Source organism: Malaya genurostris, chromosome 2 (assembly GCF_030247185.1).
Source record: "Malaya genurostris strain Urasoe2022 chromosome 2, Malgen_1.1, whole genome shotgun sequence".
Lineage (NCBI taxonomy): Eukaryota > Metazoa > Arthropoda > Insecta > Diptera > Culicidae > Malaya > Malaya genurostris.
This window is the reverse complement of record NC_080571.1, coordinates 105,025,450-105,048,571: the sequence shown is the minus strand read 5'-3', so window position 1 is coordinate 105,048,571 and position 23,122 is coordinate 105,025,450. Positions and strand designations below refer to the sequence as shown.

General features: G+C 40.0%; 1 protein-coding gene across 3 annotated transcripts in view; it reads left to right on the top strand.

Annotated features, from left to right (window-relative positions):
* The first annotated feature begins 9,389 nt into the window (after positions 1-9,389).
* Positions 9,390-23,122, top strand: part of LOC131428193 (DNA-dependent protein kinase catalytic subunit-like) — a 30,561-nt gene continuing 16,828 nt past the window's right edge. Inside the window, exons 1-5 of one of the 3 annotated variants that reach the window (XM_058591920.1) lie at positions 9,390-9,422; positions 10,121-10,304; positions 10,363-11,007; positions 11,061-12,286; positions 12,358-13,172. In XM_058591920.1, the coding sequence (XP_058447903.1) occupies positions 10,166-10,304; positions 10,363-11,007; positions 11,061-12,286; positions 12,358-13,172 (2,825 nt within the window). In that variant the 5' untranslated portion in view covers positions 9,390-9,422; positions 10,121-10,165. Of the gene's footprint in view, positions 9,423-10,054; positions 10,305-10,362; positions 11,008-11,060; positions 12,287-12,357; positions 13,173-23,122 lie in introns of those variants that run through there. The other 2 variants (XM_058591919.1, XM_058591921.1) reach the window with 2 other exon arrangements.

Sequence of the window (23,122 nt, the reverse complement as noted above, 5' to 3'; positions counted from 1 at the left end):
CATAAACAACATAAGTGGAGTTTTAAAAACAGTGAAAGCGGCCTGTCCGAGATGTAAAATCCTCGAAGTTAAACCAAAAATTCCACTAATGGCACCATTACCAGCGGCTAGAACCGAACCTGATTGTTTTCCCTTTCTACACACCGGCGTTGACTACTTCGGCCCATTTGAAGTAGTAGTAAGGAGATCAATTGAGAAGCGATGGGGAGTAATTTTCACATGTATGAAAACGAGAGGATGCCAAATAGAAATGGCAGACCGATTGGATACTGACTCATTTATTAAATGCCTGAGAGATTTTCAGGCACAAGTTGGTCAAATCACCGATCTCTATAGCGATAATGGTACTAACTTCGTAGGAGCCGACAACGAAATGAAAAAATTAGTAACCGACATCAATAGAAAAATGGGTTCTAGTATGGCAGCGAAAATGAACATTTCATGGCATTTTAATCCACCTTCTGCCCCCCATTTCGGAGGAGTATGGGAAAGGCTGATCAGAATCATAAAATCAGCACTCAATATAATGATAAACCCTTCAGGACCTAGAAAGCCATCGCCCGAAGAAGTTAGATCATCCTTTAAGCAAGCACAAGGTATCCTTAATGCTCGACCTTTAATCGACAAGGCATGTAATTTAACGGATGTTGTTTTAACACCTAATCATTTCTTGATCGGTAGAGCGAATAATTACATTCCACCATATGACTCGAATGCTAAGATAGTTGATTCACAGATCTGGAAAAAGATTCAACACAGATCAGAAATGTTTTGGGGATACTGGATAAAGCGTTATCTACCCACACTTCGTAAGAGGTCCAAATGGAACGATAAAATAGAGCCTATTGCAGTGAACGACATCGTTGCAATAGCTGAGGACGATAAAATACATTCAAATTGGATTAAGGGGCGAATAATTCAGGTTCATACTGCCAAAGATGGTCAAGTAAGATCAGCCGAAATTAGAACCTCGGATGGGAAAACATATACGCGACCAGCGGTTAAAATAGCTGTCATCGATATTCAAGATACACCTGAAATTTATACGAACAAGGAAATGAACAAGGATCACGTGATGATTATCGAAGAACTACCGCCAGACACGCAGAAATCAACATCGTCGTCGAAAATAAATAGGAGCGTCGATCTCAGTTTTCCTAACTGGGGAAAACATGAAAAAGTCAATATGGAAGAAATAAAACGACGAAGAATCGAACCAACTGCAGCCGTAAACAAGAGAAGGAAAATTAATCCCGGTAATTGGTGGAAACCAAACATCTTGGCTAGTACGATACTGGCAACCACAACTATACTATCGATGGTCGATAGTTTAAAAATACGTCCTGTTGACCAAGAAGGACTTATATTCGACCATCTTGGTACAACGCTAATAAGAAGAGGAGAGTGGACGACGAATATATATACAAATATATCAGTACCAGAGGACATCGAGACAATCAACTTGGTACACGCTTCGGTACGAAAATCATTTGAAGCAGCTGAAAAACATCTAAAGACGAGACATTATCGGCAGCTTATGTCTTCTTTGGATTACTATTGCAGCGAGGCAATAATGGAGATACAACGAGGAAGTCGATCAAGACGCAGTAAGGGAATTTTAGGCTTTCTCAAGGATTTAGTATTCGGAGGCAACGATATAGAAGATGAAATTCATGCAATGCAAGTGCACGAAGATCAGAAAATCCATCGTATATCGGAGTCGGTCGAGAAAACTAGGGAAAAAACCATGGCGATTGCAACTCAGCTACAGGCGAAGCTATCGAATCTGAATTTCACTGTTGCAGAGATGGAAGCCAGAGGAGACACAATGGATAGACTTCAATTCCAACTAGAATTAGTAGAATCAGTTATATTAGCCAGGGAAATGATTGATGATATTGTACTGAAACATAGGAAATTGAAAACACGTCCTTTGTCAGAAAAGGAAGTTAGCGACATACAATTAAATATTAGTAAGTCATTACAAAATGATCTAGTTGTTTTAAATCATAAGGATGCAATAACATTTCAAGTGAAAATAATTAACGATCACATTGTCGTATCTATGAAAAGCTTGATTATTAATCGAGAGGAGTTTGAAACATTTAGAATTATTGCAGTACCTCACTCACAGAATCATAGCATTATTGATATTGAAAAACCAATTATTTCAATCAACAAAAAAGGAGAATACTTTTATGATTTTTCAACGGTCTCGAAATTAAACGAGAGTTATTTCTTATCATCTCATGTCGAAGTAAAAAGCTCTCCGGATTGTATATCGGCGATGCTTACACATACGCAATCAGATAAAAAATGTAAACAAACCTATTAGAAAGTTCCGTATTCTCAATTAATACGATTATCAGAGCCAAACTCAATTTTATATTATACCGATAATTCTAAGCAAATTATAATTCACTGTAAAAACTCAGTACTTTCTCCGCCGTTCGAGGCAGCAATGGTCACGATGGATTCTGACTGTAGAATCCAGAGTAAAGAATCAGTAATGTATGCTAGCATAACAGGAGTCAGCAAAAAATTGCTTACGTTCTTTAAACCAAAATCAAATTTCGAAGATTTATTTGAATCTATAAATCAAACAAATTCAGAACATAAAAAATTAAGAAATAATGGATCTCGATTACCAAAGCTAGATTTCTCTAAAGATTATGATGATCCTGAACCTGAAGACTACAATCAATCTGAACATAGTAAGATACTTTTAATAGTATCTGTAATAAGCACATGTACAATTATTGGAATAATTATTCAAAAATTCGGATTTGGAAAAAAATTGTTCAAAAATAGAAATCGCACTATTAGAAACCCAGACATAGAGATGTCGAATCTTCAGTCAACTATACGACCCTCAGGTCCACCAACACGAAATTAAAGAGTTACATACATTAGGTAAATCAGATAGATTTACGAGGATCGGGATATAACGATGACGATCGTTACGATTAATTCATCAGAATCTATTTCATTCAATTCGGGTACATTTCTTTAGTTTACAAGATACGAAAAATCAGTTTCAGACTCAAAATGCAGAACTGTACAACAAATAAAGTATGCACCACACACATAGAACAAACAATGTCATAAACTAAATGAGCAGACCTTTGAGTCATAAACACAGACCAAACTTAACTTTGTTTATAACCTTATCCGACCTTATCCTGAATAAACATGAATTGTTTGTTTCATCCCTCTTCAAGGGATGAAACTTTGTATGAGCCGACACGCCGTTTGGACTCGGTATCTGATACTTTTTATTGCTCAGCTCAGACCCAAAAAGAAAGATAAGGGCCGACCGAACTAGCTCGGCCGAAGGCTAGGTACCATCGAAGGCTAGAAAAGGAACACGATAATGCACTTGATCACGATGTTCGGTAGAGCCGAAATATGGATGTATATGTAAAAACGTCTATCTGATTCAAGTTTCTGTCTCATTTTAGAAGTACTAGATTAATTTCATTTGTATATAAATTCTATTTTTGTTTTAATAAAGTCAGTCTCAGTCTAAGTCTAAATCACGGTGTCAGTGTTATTATCCGAAAACAACCGCACGATCCGAAAGCGTCTTCAGTGTGCAATTTTGTACTTGCGACTAGAATACTGAACGTAGTATCTCTTAAGCAAACGTCTAAATCCACTATCTGAAAGGGCGCCCAAAATTCTAACAGTTAGCGTGGTGTTTCTTCTTTCCTTCGCGGAAGAACCCACAAGTGCGGCTAACAACCATTGAATGCTGGATGACTTCATAATTAGTTATGTTCACTTGCCACTTGTTTAGTTAACGATTAAAAACTTCAAAATTTACCCGACAATCAATAAAAGTCTTCAAAAATATGAGATGAAAGTTTTTCACTTCGTTCACTTGATTGCGCTTTGTTTTCATCTCATTTGGTTTCGCAAAGTTGCCAAGTTATCTCATAATGTTACAAAACAAAAATTGTTTATCTTCTTCAAATTATCATCAAAAAGTATGTTTTTGGTATCCGTGACATAAGCTGAATTATATTATTGATATTAATATTTCAAAAAAACTGTTTCTGCTTCGAATATTACCAGAAAGAACGTGTTAAATACTAATGAAATAACCATTGTGGCAAATCTCGTAGCACTGGTTTTATTCCGCTATTAGGTTTTGCACGATGACGACACAAATGAACTGCCGATGAATCAAGTTCATCTTTGACAGTTGCCGTGTACTTGTTTTGTTTTGCGACTGCAAGTTAAAAATTGAAAAAATGACGAAAAAGTGCCTGTTAAAAGCGTATTCCACAATGAAAATAACTAAAAAGATTACGCTGTATGTGTTTCCAGCATCAAGGAGCGATTTATGTATGAATCTGTTGAGTGTGAGGCGACTTGCAATTTTTACATTCGAACGAGGAACTTCTGATGAACTTTTAAACTGTAAACAAGTACACGTCGACTGTCAAAAAAAGTTCATTCTGTTCATTTTTGTGAGGTTATGTCATGTTCGTGCAAAACCTAATACGCCAACATAACGCTGTGAAGTGTGTGTGTGTTTCATCGGCTGTGCACAGAGATGCCAGGTATTTTCATAGAAAATATGTATTACTTTGCATAGAAAGTCTATATCTGTTCTATCTAATAAAATGATGTTAAAATATAGTTCTTTAGATCTCCGTAAGTCATTGCCCCATTAATTAGATAATTCAACGAGTAAATCTTTTACCAATAATAATAATGTGGAAAAATTCTGGTGGGTACGGTTGTATCGTTTGAGTTGTATATCTGGCAGCGGTAAGGCAGTCGGTCACCAGAATGTCTGCAAGCTATATTTTTCTAGCTGGTAGTGTTTAGTCAGTCATCTGGCAGCCATGCGAATGCGGGTGAGAGTGTAATAGTGGAATATTTTGTTTTGATTGCTGTCGCCATTGCTAATTTATAGGATGAATAAAAGATCTACGATAGGATGGATAAAAATCCATTGAGATGAAATTAGGAGCAGAGTAGTGAAAACATCATTAGTGTATTTAGCTGTTTTATAAATATTAGTTCAATTTTCAAGAAATGTGAATCAATTTTCAACGTGGAGCAAGGCGAATGAAGCAGTAATATGAAATAGTTACAGTGATTTTAGTGACTAAATCGGGGTTTGAATGTGACGTCCTTACAAATGAGATGAAATAGGGAGCCCTTACCCTATTTCATTTTCGTTTGAAACGAACCCAAACATTGCAAATACTGCCCGCTTGTGAGGAATACCATCAGAAGGCTTGTTGTATTCCAGCTGCTGTCAAAATTGTCCAGGCGAAATTGAGTCATTATCTCGGTGTACGTGTCTTGTTTATTTCTCTCTTCCTTCTCTTTTCTTTTGGTTATTCGACTTCATTTGATATTCGTCAATCTCACACACACTTAATTTCCTTTACCGAACTCAGCAATATTTTTACCGACTTGTACTCAGCTGAAAGTACCGCAGTCAGTTCAGTAATTTATTAATTGGTGATTTATTGTTCGAACTGTCATTTTTCACTATACTGATCAATCAAAGGGGCTTACTGCGTAGATCTATAGCTAAACTTGCTGTTCTGGAAGTTATGAATGATGGTAAAACTGGAACCGGTGGCCAGTGTTACGGGGGGGAGGATGTTACTGCTGGGCACACTGCATAAAACTACCGAATTAGGCCGGATACACATTCACAGTGTAAAGGCGAGAAAAGCCGAACGGAGAGAAACTGAAACGGAAACATATCACGGTGTGGTTTGACCACAGACTAACAGACATGACAGTATGAGTAAATTCTTATATAAAATAATTTTTCGTGATGCACTAGCTCCACCTATATTGTACTGCGCGAACTATTTACTATCTGTACACCCCTTGTGTTATGTAAAAGTTTTTTTACTAGTTGGTTTCCCCTCGTTTGTCAACACCGATCAGCTGCTTGCAGGGATGCCTGATTTCATCAAAATATTTGAAAATGAATCGTCACAATAAATTATTGGATTACGTTGATAATATATTTAACTTTTTCGCGATGTTTGAAGGTAACCATTTATTTGACTCAACGTTGTTCATCTAGACTATTTTTTATTGTTTTGGTAGTTTTCACCCGAAATTAAGTGGCGGCAGACCAGAAGCAAGTAAATATTGTAACAAAACGGGTTCGATTTTGTATTGCGTTGGAGGATGAGAAGTAGGCACAATTATGTATATAGTTTTGGCAATATGTTTTAAATCTGTATCCTGCATGAAATTCGCGTGGACGTATACAAATCAATACATTACAGGTAATTCTGTATGAATGGCAACTCTGTTGGTAAATGAAAAAAATAAACACAGTCTAGATGACAGACAGGATGTTTTTGATAGGGTAACGTGGCGCCATCATGACACATGTGAGTACTGTCCCAAATAAAAGAATATTCGAAATGACCGTTAAAATGATTGAAGAATCTAATTTGAGTGTCCTGTCTGTTAGTCTGAGGTTTGACGGTGACCTCGTCTCCAATTAAATAATATTGAATTTATTGAACCTAGTGCTAGTGAGTTTATTATTCTATTAAAAATCGTGAGTATAAATAACAATGAACTTAAAGTACTTACAAATAATTAGGAAATAGAATTTCAGTACTAGAATAAGATTGAAGGTTGAAGCCAACATCAGTTAGAATTCGTAGTTACGATTGAATGCGTTGACGGTTAGATTGAGCCGTAAGAATTACCGTAATATAAGACACCGAAAGTGTAAGATAATTTAGAAATTTCGAATGTTGTGAATTAACGAGAATATATTTACAGCGACGACACGACCTGCCACTCGTCTATCAAAACTGTATCGCAAATTTAACTACCCCTCAGTAACTGGTAATGTCAAATCGAAATTGCTTGAAAATATATTGAAACTGGCAACAAAGGTCGAAAACTGTTGATTTTAAATAACAGTTGTCCATGGCTACGTATGTTGTTTAATTGCAACAAATAAATAATTTCGAAACGAAAACAAAATTTGATTTCTGCGAACCGGAGGACAGACTGACTATTGGTTACTACCTTACTCGGACGTACTGCTCAAGGTGATCATTGTTGCTTGAAATAGCTTGACTTAGTGCCCAGTTGTTAGATGAGATGTGCATGACAAAAGTAGATCGGACGGCAGAAAATATTGAAATCGTTCGGATTACCACCGAGGCCCAGAATTGTCAGGAAAAATTACCCAAAACTGCATTTTCACAGGTATTAGCTTTGAATCATCATTTTGTGACGAAGCCTAACTTTTTTTACATCCATTGTAGACCATATATTTCGGTGTGAATGAAACCACTGGTCTCAATTGTTCTTCTTTATTGTTTGTAAATTTGAAATCTAAGTTTATTCATTCTAATGTAATATTTTAACATATAAATATATTTATATTGCTAGATTTAGTCAGATTATAGTAAAGTGTTTGTTCCTTTATTTACTTTCACTTTCAATTATTGTGGGAAAATTATAACGATTCTTTTCGAACTTTTTGATTGAAATCGGGGTCAATGATAATAGATTTCCGGTACGAAATTCCGGGTATCATTAAGTGTAAACGGGGAAACGGCTTGATAATCGACACAGAAGACAAAAAACAACATGTTAAGGCCAGTTTGACAGCTTCAGAATCATGAATCACGCCGAACCGATTCGTCGATTTCTTTTACCCCTGGCAAGTGTACTGATCGTTGTGATCATACTGTGGTGTATAGCAATCATACATATTCTGCCGTGAATAATCGGGAAGGGTGAAAATTGAAATTGATATTCGGGCCGATCAGAAGCGTTGGACATATGATGATCTTGAATTAGACAGTGAGCACTCTTATTCAGTCTTATGTTAATTTTTCCACTGGATTTCCGATCTTCAATGTGAATAATTTCTGCCATAGCGCAATATATCTGTGTGTCGTGTGCAGGAATTCGAGAATCATTCCAACAATCGTCCTGGGTAGATAATTCAACACAGTTTTTCATTTAACTTCTAACGATATTATCACGAATTGTTAGCGAAAACGTTTCTTATCTAATGGAAGAATAGTTTGTTTTTGTTTGTGCTGCTAAATAGATTCCTTGGTAACGAGTTTGTAGCAACCAGAAAAGTGTTGCTGGAAATAGCATTTTCAATAATTGACAAGGGGTCACTATATTTATGGTAGTTGGTGGTAAATCACTCACGAACACATTTCGGAGTGCCTGGTCGTGTCGTCGTTTACAGTTTAAAGCTGCTTTATACGGATTTGCTGCTACAGACCCGGTGTTTTTATTTATTTGCTCTCTACCTCAACAATTTGTGTTGTGGATTTGGTAATATTATACTGTTTAATCAGAACGGGAAGGAAGAAAACCGAAGGTATCCTCAAAAACAACTGATTAGTTCAGTTATTCGTACAGTTCAGTACAGTATGAAATCTTTCTTCAGTTGTAGTAAGCGTTTCGATTCCAAATAGTGTATCTGCAGGGTGGCTTATACAGTTAAATTCAAAGCACTGGCACAACAAACCGAAGCAATGCAGAATGTCGCCCTTTACTGGAATTAAGTGATCGCGCCAACAAGTAGCTCTACCATCAGTTTTATAAATTATATTACAAAATGTGGATTTATTTCGGGAAACGGGTCTTCGACCTGAAATAACACAGATTTAATATTAATTTAAATATAATTTATATATTTAAATTGAAAGTGATTGCGGATATGTAAAGAGACATGTCGTCCAAGCCATCCTACAGAACCTAAAACTGCCTGTCGAGAGAAAAAGCAAGTGATTGGAACCATTTATTGTTAAGATGAAACGTTGTAGAAATAATTATATTACTTACTGAATAGTTCGAATAACGAAGCATCCCGACATTGAACACTTTGATAAAATTCAAATGCAATGTGGTAATAAGTTGATAAACTGATGATCGTTCCGTATTATTTCTGTCAAATTTACCGAATTATTTCAAAGTGAAAACTGTTCGGTACAAAATTACCACGTTTTCGGTACATGTATTTTAGACAACCAAATTTTAGGAAAAAATTATGCGGAATACGTCAATTTTCATAAGAATAGCGATTGATTCGGTTATTCGGATCAAAGTGATGATTTTTCCGCAAAAACATTACCGAACTGAAAATCCGAAAATAAGTGTGCATATACATACAAAAATGACTCTTGAGACGAGGTAAATATTTAGTAGTGAGAAAGTAATTTTATTGCAATAACATTTGTCGTGTCCAAATTTGGGCACGACGTGATCTTCGTGAAAGTAGTCCAAAGAATGACGCAACTCTCCGATTCCTGCTCAGACGATCGAAATTTAACTCTCTTCTTTTTTTGTTCTTCTTCTCTTTTTTCTCTCATAGTTGCTAGTTATATTATTTAATTTCCGTGCCAGAGGATGTGTGCAGTACTGAGAAATTAAACTATGTATGTCACCGATATTCTTACTTAATTTATTATCACTACAACATTTTCCATAATTAGTATATATCACGCGTTTTTTTTAGAACGGCCACCTGTTAACTTCCACTTTCGAAAGAAATTGCAAGCGAGTTATGGAAGATAGAGTATTAAATTTCACACCAGATGAAAGAGAAAACTTTTCTCTGCCGTTTACTATCATGACTTACTCTCAGCGAGTAAAGAGTAGACTTTGAAGAGTCGAAATTACTCTTCAAAGTGAATGTTGATGGATGGCTTATTGGCCGTTATAAAAAAAACGCGTGATATGAAGGGCAATAACTTATTGCCTTTCATATGTACTTCTTATTTAAAAAAATCGAACCAAGACGCTAAAAATGTAGAACCGATTCAAAACGGTTCTACCAATCTGGTATGGAAAGAATCCGACAGAAACAGAAACGATTATAACCGCTAGGCGAAATTTTCTTGCTGAAATGGTTGTTGCATTGTTTCCAGATTTTTGCAAGAATTCTGGCAGAATTCCGGCAAAATTGGCTGACAGACAAGCCAGCCGTCTGGGGGGAAATCTGCCCGCCGCTTATAAGTGGGGTTGATAAAAACATACCGGCAAAATTAATATCGTAATATAACTTGTTATAACGCAACTGAACGGAAAAATCTATCTTGTTGTTTCATGTATTTTACATATGGAAACTCTACAGCTGTGTTGTGTTCGTTATAAATTATAAATTACCAGTATCACTACAATGTCAACGGATTTGGAGAAGTACTGCATGCTGTTGAAAAGTTGCATTGTTTCTCAGCACAATACTAAGGCAAAGGAATATGTACTCAACATCACCGAATTGGTCGCGGACGGGGAAAAACTGACCGCCGCTGAAGCGGGTTGGTATAAGTTATTGTTTTAATGAATGGCCTATGTTTACATATTCGATACTTGTAGAATACTCGTTGGACATAATATTCAACTCTCCAAATGGTGCTTTAGCATTTCTGCAGTGTTCTACTAATTGTTCCGGTCGCTTTCAAAAAGTAAACGAAGACATTTTTTATCTTTTCCGAAAACTGATACAGAAACAACCAAAACTTGTCGGTAAATCCGCCACTGCGATTCTCAAGGAATGCGTCCGATTCATTCAATCGTCTTCAGCGAGTGCGCGAGAGCGTGAGTTGGCTACCTCAGTTGTACAAGATCTTCTGGTGTACAGCTGTCTGAACGAAGATCACGATATGAGCCAACTACTGGGAGATTTGTTGACCGTGTTCGATCAGCGAAAGTTAACCAATCGTTTCCAGCAAAATTTATTTGAACTAATCGGTCTACTTACGAAGGATTATCCAGAGTGTGTTTCTGAAGACCGCCAAAGAAAAATTTTGGACACTATGATGAATGTGGCCGAGGGACAACTGCTGGAAGAAAGTTACCCTTCATTGATTTCATTGGCCGGCGCACTACAAGGATTAAATTATTTTCTAATAAATTTTGCTCCCAGTGATACCGGTGCAGAGTTGTGTCGCAGGATTTATGTGCTAATTAAAAAGCTATCTGATTGGGACGACGCTGTCAAAGAAAGGTTGGCGTTCAGAAGTAGGTGGCTTTCAGTACGCTTCAGCTTGATATGATATTTTCTTTTCTTTTAGATGCCCTTCGATTACTTGAACGACACAGTGCTTTGTTTACTCGCTATCTATACGATGATTATCATTACTGGCAGACTATGTTGACTAGTAAGTGGATTCGTTCCGGAATGGAAGATCGGAGAGTGGGAATGTACGCGCTGCAGTCCCTGCATCGCGAAATCGCTCGTGAACTGTTGGTCAGAGAGGATTTAGATGAAAGCAGTTCAGAATCCACCGGCAACACCCGGGAAGCGCGAATTGCTGTGTTGAATTATTTCATGAAATATTTCAAAACAGTTCTGATTGCATCGGATTCGAAACCTTTTGAAATTCGCATTGCCATTAGAGGTTTCGGTTCTATGTCCAAGGCATGCAGTCGATTGATGTCGGAAGAGTATATGAATGAATTGTTGTTATTGGTGATGCAAAGAACCGAGTCTGTGTATTTCGTAGAGGAAAAGTCGAAGGATTTGCTGGAGCATTTACCAGATTTCGTTCAGGCACTCTCCGATGTCATGAGCCACGTTCGTGAGCTGACAAATGTGCAGCTAGCTTCGCTACAGAATATCATCACCGGTTTGATAAAAGATTTTCACTATTTGAGTCAATCGCACCACGTACTAGTTGTAGATTCATTGTTGAAAACATTTCAAAACTTGGCGAACCTTGGTGGTACGGTTCTCGACAGTTTACTGGAAAAAATTGTTCTTCGTGGAGTAATTTGGAGTTGCTCCCATATGCTAGTTGTCGATGCCAATCAAGAACGAAATGTATCGGAAGGTAAAAGCGATTGGAAGGATTATATCACCTACAAATACTACGTTCCTTTATGGAAGGGTTTGCTTTCGCAAGGTACAAATCCGTTGATGGACCGAGGACCATTGATAAAGGTTATCTATACTCATATGATGAAGGTCCTCTTTCTCATCCTTGACAAATTGAACTTGAACACGAGAAAGCGAACTGTGAAGGATACTACAGGCGAGTCACAGGAGCTTTATTTCTGTGATCCAAACGTTGATCTTGTTCCTGTTAAACCAAAAGATTTTCATATATTCTTCAATCTAGTCGATCTGTATCAAGATTTGTTTCGGTACAATGTGGAGATACGAGATCATTTTGAAGATTGGATACCGATCTATTTCGACGTCATGGTGAAGAAATCCTTACTTCATCCGCTAGTCAGTGGATTTGTGAAACTGATAGATTTAGGTTTGGTGAATGCCCATCATCTACAATATTTTCAGGTGTGTTGTCTGCGAAATTATCTACACATTTTTTTTACGATGTATTTTTTTTTTTTTTTGTTCTCTGTTAGACTCCGCATTCGTCTAGTAAGATGGCCACAACAAACTTGCTAGTGTACTTCCTGGAATTGCAGATTGCCAAAGCACGCAATTCAAGTGGGGAGCTTCAGTTAACCTGTCTAAGAGTCGTCCTCAATGCACCAATTAGTTTGCTTGAAAGTTTCCTTGAAGATTCGAATGAAATGATCGAAATTTTTCGAAAATCATTCAAGCTGGGCAAAGGAATGCTTTCGTTGGCAAACATGGCCTTATCGTGCGTACAACGCGTGGTGGCATACGATTCATCGATTTCCGAAAACAGTCGTGAGAGGGTGATCGCCAAAACTCTTCCACTACTGGATAGCTACCTTCAAACGCGAGATACCGTATCGTCTGGCATTATGAGCAGTCGTTTGGCGAAATTCCAGAGAAAGCGAAGTGTCAATTTGACCAGTAGTAAAATAGAGAAGATTAAAATGCAGCATGCGCTGGACAGTTCTGAAACGGGGCTAATCAAATTTCAACGCCGTGTGGTTCTGTTTTTGGGACAGCTTGAGCCACATATGTGCACGAAAATGGTTCTCCACGAATCAGTGGACGAACAGGAAGATACTGAGCGACCTCTTGTGCTGTGGGATTTGGATTCCAACTGTAACATTTCACTGCAATTGCTTGCCCCGGTTGGTATTCGGCCTGTCATTAGGCTCGACACGATCATCGCGAGGGTTTGCACCTTGGCCATTAGTTCCAGTGACCGAAAGACGAAGATGGCGTCATGCGAGCTGTTACATGCGTTGATACTCTACATAATCGGTATACAACATCACGACCGGATGACTAAGCTGTGGTAAGTAGCAGAAATGGTCCAGGTTTGAGGTGTGGTAAAAGTTGTGCCTTAGGGTTTTTATTTATTTATTTATGAATTTATGTGGAGCAAGGAAAAGCCCACTGAAAATGAGAATCAAATAAACCTCTACTCCAGCAGTCATCTTTTGTATCGACATTTACATTTCATTACATTTCGAGATAAATGGAAATCGAAGACATTAGACAAGTTATCGAATAAACGGCATATACTAGTGAACGGTTCACTAAATCCATAGATTGTTCTGACGGAAGGTAGTCTCAAAAAGGAACGATAACACAGATTACGAAGATGAAAGTAGAAATTAATTGTAATAATTCGGAACAATCAATACGTGATTATAACAAATCAATTATGAAAATTGCTTTTGAGACATTCCTACGAACAGATAATAGATCCAAGCCTATAAGTTTGCAGCGATCGATGTGGTTTTTGAAGTTTAACTTGGCACCAAGAATAATATCTAAGTCCTCTACGAACGATTCACGTTTCACCACTTTTTCCGTAATGTTGTACTCATATCTTATGAACGAGTGTTTGCGATAGCTTGAAATCATCAGCAGACAGACATTTCAACAAAAAATTGAGATCGTTAAGGTATAGTAAAAATATAAATGGCTCCAAATAACTGCTCTGCGGTCGAATAGTCTCCAATATTTACAAACATTCTGATCACGGCAAGACACTCTCGCTTGGTTACTGAATATTTTCGTTCTGAAGCCGACAGTTTCTGCGATAAGTAAGCTACAGGGTGCTCTTTTCCTTCATGCTCCTGGGTCAATACTGCGCCAATGGCCACGTCACTTGCGTCATATGCAATCGAGAATTTCTTCGTATGGTCTGGCATGACTAGAACTGGTTCTGATACGAGTGCTGATTTGAGTTTCAGTAAAGCTTCTTCTGCTTCTCTGGTCCACTCGAACTTGGTTTTAATTTTGGTCAGCTCTGTAAACGGTGCTGCGATCCGCGAAAAGTTCGCAATGAACCTTCGGTACCAATTGCACATTCCTAAAAATCTCTGTATCTCTTTCCTGCACTGTGGAACTGGAAAATGTACTATGCACACGATTTTATCTTGGTCTACGTTCCATCCGTTTGGATTTAAAACATATCCGAGGTACTTGATCTCCTCGAGACAAAATCTGGATTTTTCAGTCGAAATCGTGAGCCCTGCTTTCGTCAGCCGCTTTGTAACTATGTCCAGCGTCTCAATGTGTTCGCTGAAGGTCCGGGAGCAGATGATGATGTCATCCAGATAATGGAAGACATGTGGCTCGAGGTCCGCGAAAAGATGAGTCATTAGTCGCGCCAAAGCCTGACTTGCCGTGCAGAGGCCAAACGGTACCACTTTAAATTGAAAGTGCCCTCTTTGTGGAACCGTGAATGCTGTTAATGGACGAGAATTCGGTTCTAACGGTAATTTCCAGAAGGCATCTTTCAAGTCAATCGCTGAAATGAATGTGCATCCGCTGAGATTGTTCATTATCGCTGAAATCTGTGGAATCGGGTACCCCTCGTTTACCATCACCGAGTTCAGATGACGGGCATCCAGACAAACGCGATACTGACCAGTCTTTTTCTTGACGGCTACTAAGGGATTATTCCATAGTGAGAACAGCGCCTCTTCTATTACGTCGAGCTGTAGCATCCGGTCGATCTCCTTGTTGATCTCTTCCAGTACTTATTTAGACATGGGATAGTATCGTTGCTTTCGTGGTTTGGCGTCACCGATATCGATGCGGTGAGTGAAGCGGTCAGTCCTTCCAAGTCTTGCCGGTTCAGCTTTTGGAAAACGGCCAATAACTCGTTTTAAGCTAAACATTTCTTCCTCCGATAGTTGCTTCCTTTTTTCTAATGTCTGGTTGGTCTCTGGTTCGAGTTCTAGGTTTGCCGAACAACACACTGGTTTGATGTTAAACGCATTCCAGAAATTCATGCAAATATCACACAAGTTGGCATCGTAGGAAGAATTAACATTGCTATGACTTCGTTCTTCTTGTTATACGCTATTGGTAAACGTACCACGGATTGAATTCGGTGCTCCGTACCGTCCACTGTTTTAATGCTTCCCGCAAGTGCGACCTTCTGCAGCCCCAGATCTTGCACTATTTTCACGTTGTCTCCACCAAGAATGGAACAGTTAGCTCCACTATCGAGCAATCCGGTTATGTGTTTGCCGAACACCTGCACTAGTTCTTGAGGTCTATTGTCATTTTAGGGGTTTATGATCAAGGAACTAATTTGAATTAAATCTATTATCGTAGAGGGATCATGAAAATACTGCGAGGATACTATACCCTCTCTTATTTGTTTCCCACCAGTAAGTTTTCCGGCCGTTGAAGACAAGTCGGGCAGTTTCGAAGTGAATAACCTTTTTGTTCACAGCGGTAGCAGAACAGTATTGCTTGAGGTTTGTCGCAATCCATAAATCGGTGGCCCTCTGCATCACAATTCCAGCAAATCAATCTTGCCGGTGGTGCTACAATCGAAGATTTCCGGGTGTTATGTTGGTTCTCAGATGTGGTTTGTTGTGACTGTAGATTTAAGGGCTGAGGACAGTACCGTAAAGTGGTAGGTTTTTTGCTATTTTCCCGTTTCAAATTAAATTTTCTTGGAAACGGTGCAGAATATAGAATATCACACCTGAAAATGTCTTCGAAATTTAGTTGAGAATATTTTGTGAAATTTTCAGAATGATTCATTGATTTTAGCGGTCGTGTTGTATTTTTTCTGACTGGAGAACTGCTGAAAATTGGAACGCTCGGAAATGCATACCTCTACTTGTTCATCGAATATTCCGGCTCTGAAGGCTTGTATCAAAAATCTACCGTGACAAAGCCTAGATAATTTAGTTTAGATGCGATTAGTACATAAAAACATATATGTTATCGCGATAAAAATAAAGTCTTGTATTTTCCTGTGAAACAAAGTCAGATTCAATGCATCCACAATTTTTATTTCGTGATAAAAATAAAGTCTTGTATTTTTCTGTGAAACAAAGTCAGTTTCAATGCATCCACCTTTTTTTTCGCTTTGGTTGCCGATTTCCTCTGATGCAGCGAAGGTCTCGACTAGTTGCAAAAATGTGTTAAGCGACTATCCATCCTTCTCCCCTTTGTACCTGAATGGCCAGTTATGGATTGCCTTCAGTGTTCTTCTTTCCTCCAGTAAGGGCCCGTTGTATTTTCATGCTGTTGACAATTCAAACGTCTAATTAACTCGTCACGTAGTAGGTGATTTCGTTCTCTTGCATAGCCTTCCTGTACTCTTGGGTGTACGTAAGGTGGTAGTGGCATGCTGCTGAATGTGGGGTCCCGCATGCTCCATTCTCCGTGTCCATAATACCTGTTGCTCTGTGTCGGGTTAGGACCCAAAATGTTCGCTCCTCTTCCACGATACGAGCGCTGGGTTTGGAATGACTTTATTTCCGTCTCGTTTTCATATCGTGTTGAGTTACTCCGAGGTGTAGCTGATGCATCTGCCAAGCTGCTCATGTCCCTGGATTGCTGCTGAGCTACTTGTGGCGCTAGGTTCGCAGTTACCGATTGGTTTATAGGGTCTCCGTTGACGTCGAATCCCCGAAGGTTGGCTTCTACAGACGTGGACATTTGACGAGTATCCTTTGGAATGGCACCCGTATTATCTTATCTCGCACCATCACTGTTCACAGCTTGTTCACCACTTTTCTGGAAATTACCCAAAACATCATCTATATCTTCTAACGAAAATTGTACTAATAACGAAAGAGTTGCGTGTGTCTCTTTCAGATTTTCCGGTGGTTCCACGATGGCTAGTCTTTCACGGTAATGTGTTAAACGGAATAGTATTATCCGAACACTCGGAAGATCGCCGCGTTTTAACGCACTTTGCATTTCTGGCATCAATTCGCGAACCCGAATTTGACATTGACTGATATTATCTGCCGCGTCCATCACATGAGCGGAACTATTATAAATGGTTCCTTTAATTTCATCCTCTTGCATGAGCGCCCGTAAGCGAACGGATCTTGCTCTGCGAGGAAGTACGCCGAGATTATTCACGTGACGCAATTTTCTAATCATGTCAGTAGTAACGGATAAAATTTTTGATATTTTATACCACTGCCCATACTTGCATATCTGTCCCATATGGAAAATCGACATGTCGAGAAAAAGACGATCAAAATTTTATTAACCATCCAAATCATGGTATTATTACATGAAATATCGGTAATACACCTTTGCTATTCCAATTTCGCAACAAACGACATTATTGAAATTTGCATATGGGACAGACATGAGTTGATATTTTTTTCACATTTCATTGAACAAACCCTCAACTTTAATTGCAATTTCTGAGAGTATATTGAGGATAGATTTCATTCCTCAAGCGAACTCAAAATTGGCGAAAATCGATATGGGACTGACATGCGAGTATGGGCAGACCAGTAGGTACCGTTGGAATAATGGGTCACTCACTACACTGGGCAAAACTAAAATTTTTAGCTTCTCCACGTAATGAGAGGCGTTGGTAACTTGCCAACCCGAGTAGAGTGTGATATTAAAAAGAAAACTCAATTTGATGTTGTGCTGTTCGTATATATCGATTACTTAATTTACTATCGTTTTGGTCGTTTTAACGGTTAAAAGATCAAAATTGACAGCAAAAAAAATGCTGTGTGACATCAAACTGGAAACTAGTTTTACTCTCAGTGAAAGCACATTGAAAACTTAATATGATGTAGATTTTCTCGAAATAACACGTCACGAGCATAAGCTAAAAATAGAACAGCCAAAACAGGTTCGGGATAGTATACATTTAGGCGATATTACTCGCAAGCAAGAAAAACCGCTGAGAGAATCCGGTTTCGAACTTAGGATTAGGAATGCGAACTTTTTGCGATTGCTATAGACTGTAAGTGCTAGCTATAAAGAGACGGAAAATGTTCGGTTATATGACAAGCAGTGTTGGTTTACAAAGTTGTATGCAGTTAGTTTCTTTCAATGCACACTCGTTGCGTCGCTTCCATTCCGCATCCACCGTGAATAGTAGTGTGGCTATTTGAGCACAGTATGAAAATGTTCTATTTGTCCTTCTCATATCCAAAGCTGTAACATTCAAACATTATAACATTAAATTGAGTGGTGGTAAGGGGAAGGGAGACCCGATGACGAGAAAGAAGCGTTCTACTTGCAGCTGGAACAAGCCTATGACGGCTGCTCACGCAGAGACGTAAAAATTATCATCGGTGACATGAATGCCCAGGTAGGAAGGGAGGCAATGTACCGACCGGTAATCGGGCCGAACAGCCTGCATGCTGCATCGAATAACAACGGCCAACGGTGTGTCAACTTTGCGGCCTCCCGAGGAATGGTAGTCAGAAGCACCTTCTTTCCCCGCAAGGATATCCACAAAGCTACCTGGAGATCACTTGACCAACAGACCGAAAACCAAATCGACCACGTTTTGATCGACGGAAAATTTTTCTCGGACATCAACAATGTTCGCACCTACCGCAGTGCGAATATAGATTCGGACCACTACTTGGTTGCTGTATGCATGCGCTCAAAACTTTCGACGGTGGCTACCCAACGTCGAAACCGAACGTCGCGGTTTAATATCGCGCAGCTCCGGGAAGCTGGAGTAGCTCAAGATTACTCGCAGCAGTTGGCAGTGGCACTACCAACGGAAGAGCAGCTTGGTGCAGCTACTCTTGAAGATGGCTGGAGAGATATCCGTCCTGCCATAGGTAGCACTGCATCAGCAACTCTAGGTACGGCGGCTCCGAACGTGTCGAACGACTGGTTCGACGACGAATGTGAACAGTTAGTGACCGAGAAGAATGCAGCTTGGGCGAGCAAGCTGCAACACCGGACGAGAGCAAACGAGGAGCGATACAGAAAGGCGTGGAACAGATTAAATTCGGTATCCCGTAGAAAAAAAGCGCCAACAGGAAGACCGAGATCGCGAAGCGATGGAACAGCTGTTCCGTGCTAATGGCACAAGGAAGTTCTACGAGAAGGTGAATCGTTCGCGCAGAGGCCATGTGCCACAGGCCGATATGTGCCCAACGAGGATTTTCTCACGAACGACTGTGAGGTGATCGAGAGGTGGCGGCAGTATTTCGACGAGCACCTCAATGGCGATGTGGCGGAATACGAAAGTGGCGGCACGGTAACGAACTTGGGAACGAGTGCGGAGGACGATAGAATGCCGGTCCTAGACCTCCAAAAAGTCGAGGAGGAGGTGAGCCGGTTGAAAAATAATAAGGCCGCTGGCTTTGACCAACTACCAAGCGAGCTACTAAAACACGGTGGTTATGCACTAGTGAAAGCACTGCAGTGGGTTTTCACCGGAGGAATGGATGGAAGGAATCGTGTGTCCCATCTACAAAAAGGGCGATAAGCTGGATTGCTGCAATTACCGCGCGATAACTCTGCTGAACGCCGCCTACAAGGTACTCTCCCAAATCTTATGCCGTCGACTTTCACCGATTGCAAACAAATTCGTGGGACAATATCAGGCAGGATTTATGGGCGAATGCGCTACCACGGACCAAATGTTTGCCATCCGCTAGGTGTTGCAAAAGAGAGTGTCCCGGGTTGGCGGTTCAATGCATAGGACGCTGGTCTTACAAGCCAGTTGTCGTATGTTCGAGCCCCGAGCCCTGGAAGGATTCTTAGTGTCAGTAGGATCCATAGTACTAGCCAGGCAATGATTCTGTACACTAAGAATCGGCTGCGAAGTCTGTTGAAACAGAAAGGCCAAATTCCACCAAAGGAATGTAATGCTTTGACTTTGCAAAAGTGCCGCGAATACAATGTGCCCACACATCACTTATTCATCGATTTCAAATCAGCCTACGACACAATCGATCGAGAACAGCTATGGAAAATCATGCACGACTACGGATTTCCGGACAAACTGATACGATTGGTCAAGGCTACGATGGATCGAGTGATGTGCGTTGTTCGAGTATCGGGAATAAACTCGAGTCCCTTCGAAACTCGCAGAGGGCTACGGCATGGTGATGGCCTTTTGTGTCTGCTATTCAACATTGCTTTGGAGGGTGTGGTAAGAAGAGCGAGGATAGACACGAGAGGCACGATTTTCAGAATGTCCGTCCAGCTACTTGGTTTCGCTGATGATATTGATATTATAGCACGCAACTTTGAGAAGATGGAAGATACGTACATCGGACTAAAAGCTGAGGCCAAGCGGATCGGACTTGACATCAATGTGTCAAAGACAAAGTACATGAAAGGCAGGGGCTCTAGAGAAGATAGTATCAGCCACCCATTACGAGTTCTGATTGGTGGTGATGAAATCGAAATGGTCGACGAGTTCGTGTACTTGGGCTCACCTCACTGGTGACTGTCGATAATGACACCAGCAGAGAAATTCAGAGACGCATATTGTCAGGAAATCGTGCTTACTTTGGACTGCGCAGAACGCTTCCGGTATCCTCTACGGGCACGAGTCCTGGACAATGCTTGCGGAGGATCAACGCGCACTAGGTGTTGTTGAACGGAAGGTGTTGCGAACCATCTTCGGCGGAGTTCGGAATGTCGGAGAACAACCCGGTTAAAATGATTCTCGATAATGATCCGACCGGTATAAGAAGAAGAGGCGCACAGCGGGCAAGATGGATCGTTCAAATTGAGGACGACCTGCGGACCCTTCGCAGCTACCGAGGCTGGCGGCGAACAGCCATGAACCGAGTTGAATGGAGACGTCTCCTGTACACAGCAGAGACCCGCGTAGTCTACGACTGAAAGAGTAAGAGTAAGTCTAAGATTCCAAAACGAAATTCACATCGAGTTCTCAGATATGATTTGAGGTTTGGGAACAGATGACAGTTCGAGGAAGCCAAATCAGGTGAACAAGGTAAATGGGCAAGCAATCGCAACCCTAAACCGTTTATTTTAACCATGATAGCGATGCTCATGTGCTTCATGTATGGCCATTTCACAGCAATTCCGGTCTTCAATCGGTTCATTGATGCACCCTAATACTTGCATTGATACAGTCCTCCAAAAGTATACTTTGACAGTCCTAACAGTTCGGCTGAAAAGTTCGTATCGTTTAATAGAAACACACATTTTTTTGCCAAAATTCGTTTTTATTATTCAACATAATTGCCATCAGAGGCGATACAGCGATTATAGCGATCTTCCAACTTTTCGATACCATTTTTGTAGTACGATTTGTCCTTTGCCTCAAAATAGGCCTCAGTTTCAGCGATTACCTCTTCATTGCTTCTAAATTTTTTACCAGCGAACATTCTCTTGAGGTCTGAGAACAGGAAAAAGTCACTGGGGGCCAAATCGGGAGATTACGCTGGATGAGGGAGCAATTCGAAGCCCAATTCGTTCAATTTCAGCATGGTTTTCATCGACTTGTGACACGGTGCATTGTCTTCATGAAACAAAACCGTTTTTTTTTAAATTTCGTCCTTCAAACGCTCTAATAACGCTATATAATAGTCACTGTTGATGGTTTTTCCCTTTTGAAAATTATACCATGCGAATTCCAAAATACAGACGCCATAACCTTACCGGCCGATTGTTGAGTCTTTCCACGCTTTGGGTTCGGTTCATCGCGTGCAGTCCACTCAGCTGACTGTCGATTGGACTCCTGAGTGAAGTGATGGAGCTATGTTTCGTCCATTGTTATATATCGACGAAAAAAATCGGTTTTATTTCGATATAACAGCTCCAAACACTGCTCAGAATCATCAATTCTGCGTTGTTTTTGATCGATTGTGAGCTCACGCGGCACCCATTTTGCACAAAGCTTTCTCATATCCAAATATTCGTGAATAATATGTCCAACACGTTCCTTTGATATCTTTAGGGTGTCAGCTATCTCGATCAATTTCACTTTACGGTCATTGAAAATCATTTTGTGGATTTTTTTCACGTTTTCATCGGTAACAGCCTCTTTTGGACGTCCACTGCGTTCATCGTCTTCGGTGCTCACATGACCAGTACGAAATTTTGCAAACCACTTACGAATTGTTGCTTTGCCCGGTGCAGAGTCTGGATAACACTCATCAAGTCATTTTTTAGTATCGGCGGCACTTTTTTTCATCAAAAAGTAGTGTTTCATCAACACACGAAATTCCTTTTTTTCCATTTTTTTCACAATAACAAAAGTAGCTTCACTCAAAATGCAATATCTCACAAACTAATAATCAGACAGCTGTCAAATTTATACACGTATCTTTTGAAGGTTGGTACTAACTGAAAATGGTATGGATTTAATTCTAGTGGTGCCCTCTCATAGAAACGATACGAACTTTTCAGCCGATCTGTTAGATAACCGGTATTATGATCTTTCCGCCCTGTTGAGCCTCCCTTCCAGGCACTTGTGTCGCTTCGAAGCACGACTCCAGTCCATTGTCTGGTTATCATTCCGTTCTCTGGCGCTTCTATGCTAAAGGATCCAGCCGAACTTGTACTTGAAGTGCGCTTGCGTTCGTGTTTTTCGTCCTAAATAAGTACGTACGGTATCCAGCGGCAGCATAGCAAGCTCGCGTACTTTCTTTTTCCGGTCAGCCAGTACAGTGTTGTGTATTAATATTATAGTCGTGTATTTTACCCCATTTTTTTTAGTTATGGCACTATTCTATGTATTCTTCGTATCAAACTTTTTTGTTTGTTTCTGTTTCTGATTTCGGGCACGTGCCTACATTGTACTGTGACTGGGAATGAAAAATCGTTCACAGAAAACTGGAGCGCCCGTAAATGCAGCGTCATCAACTTCGAAATCCGATATCTACGGTTCAAAAATGCTGCTTTACGTTTTGTGGAAGCAGAAAGGCGTTATCTATTATGAGTTGCTCGACTTCCTGAAACCATCACTAAGGCCCTAATCATTTGATATCAAGTTGTTTTTTAAAACGACCAGTGATTTGTCCAAAAGATGGGCAGAGGTAGTAGAAAGCGATA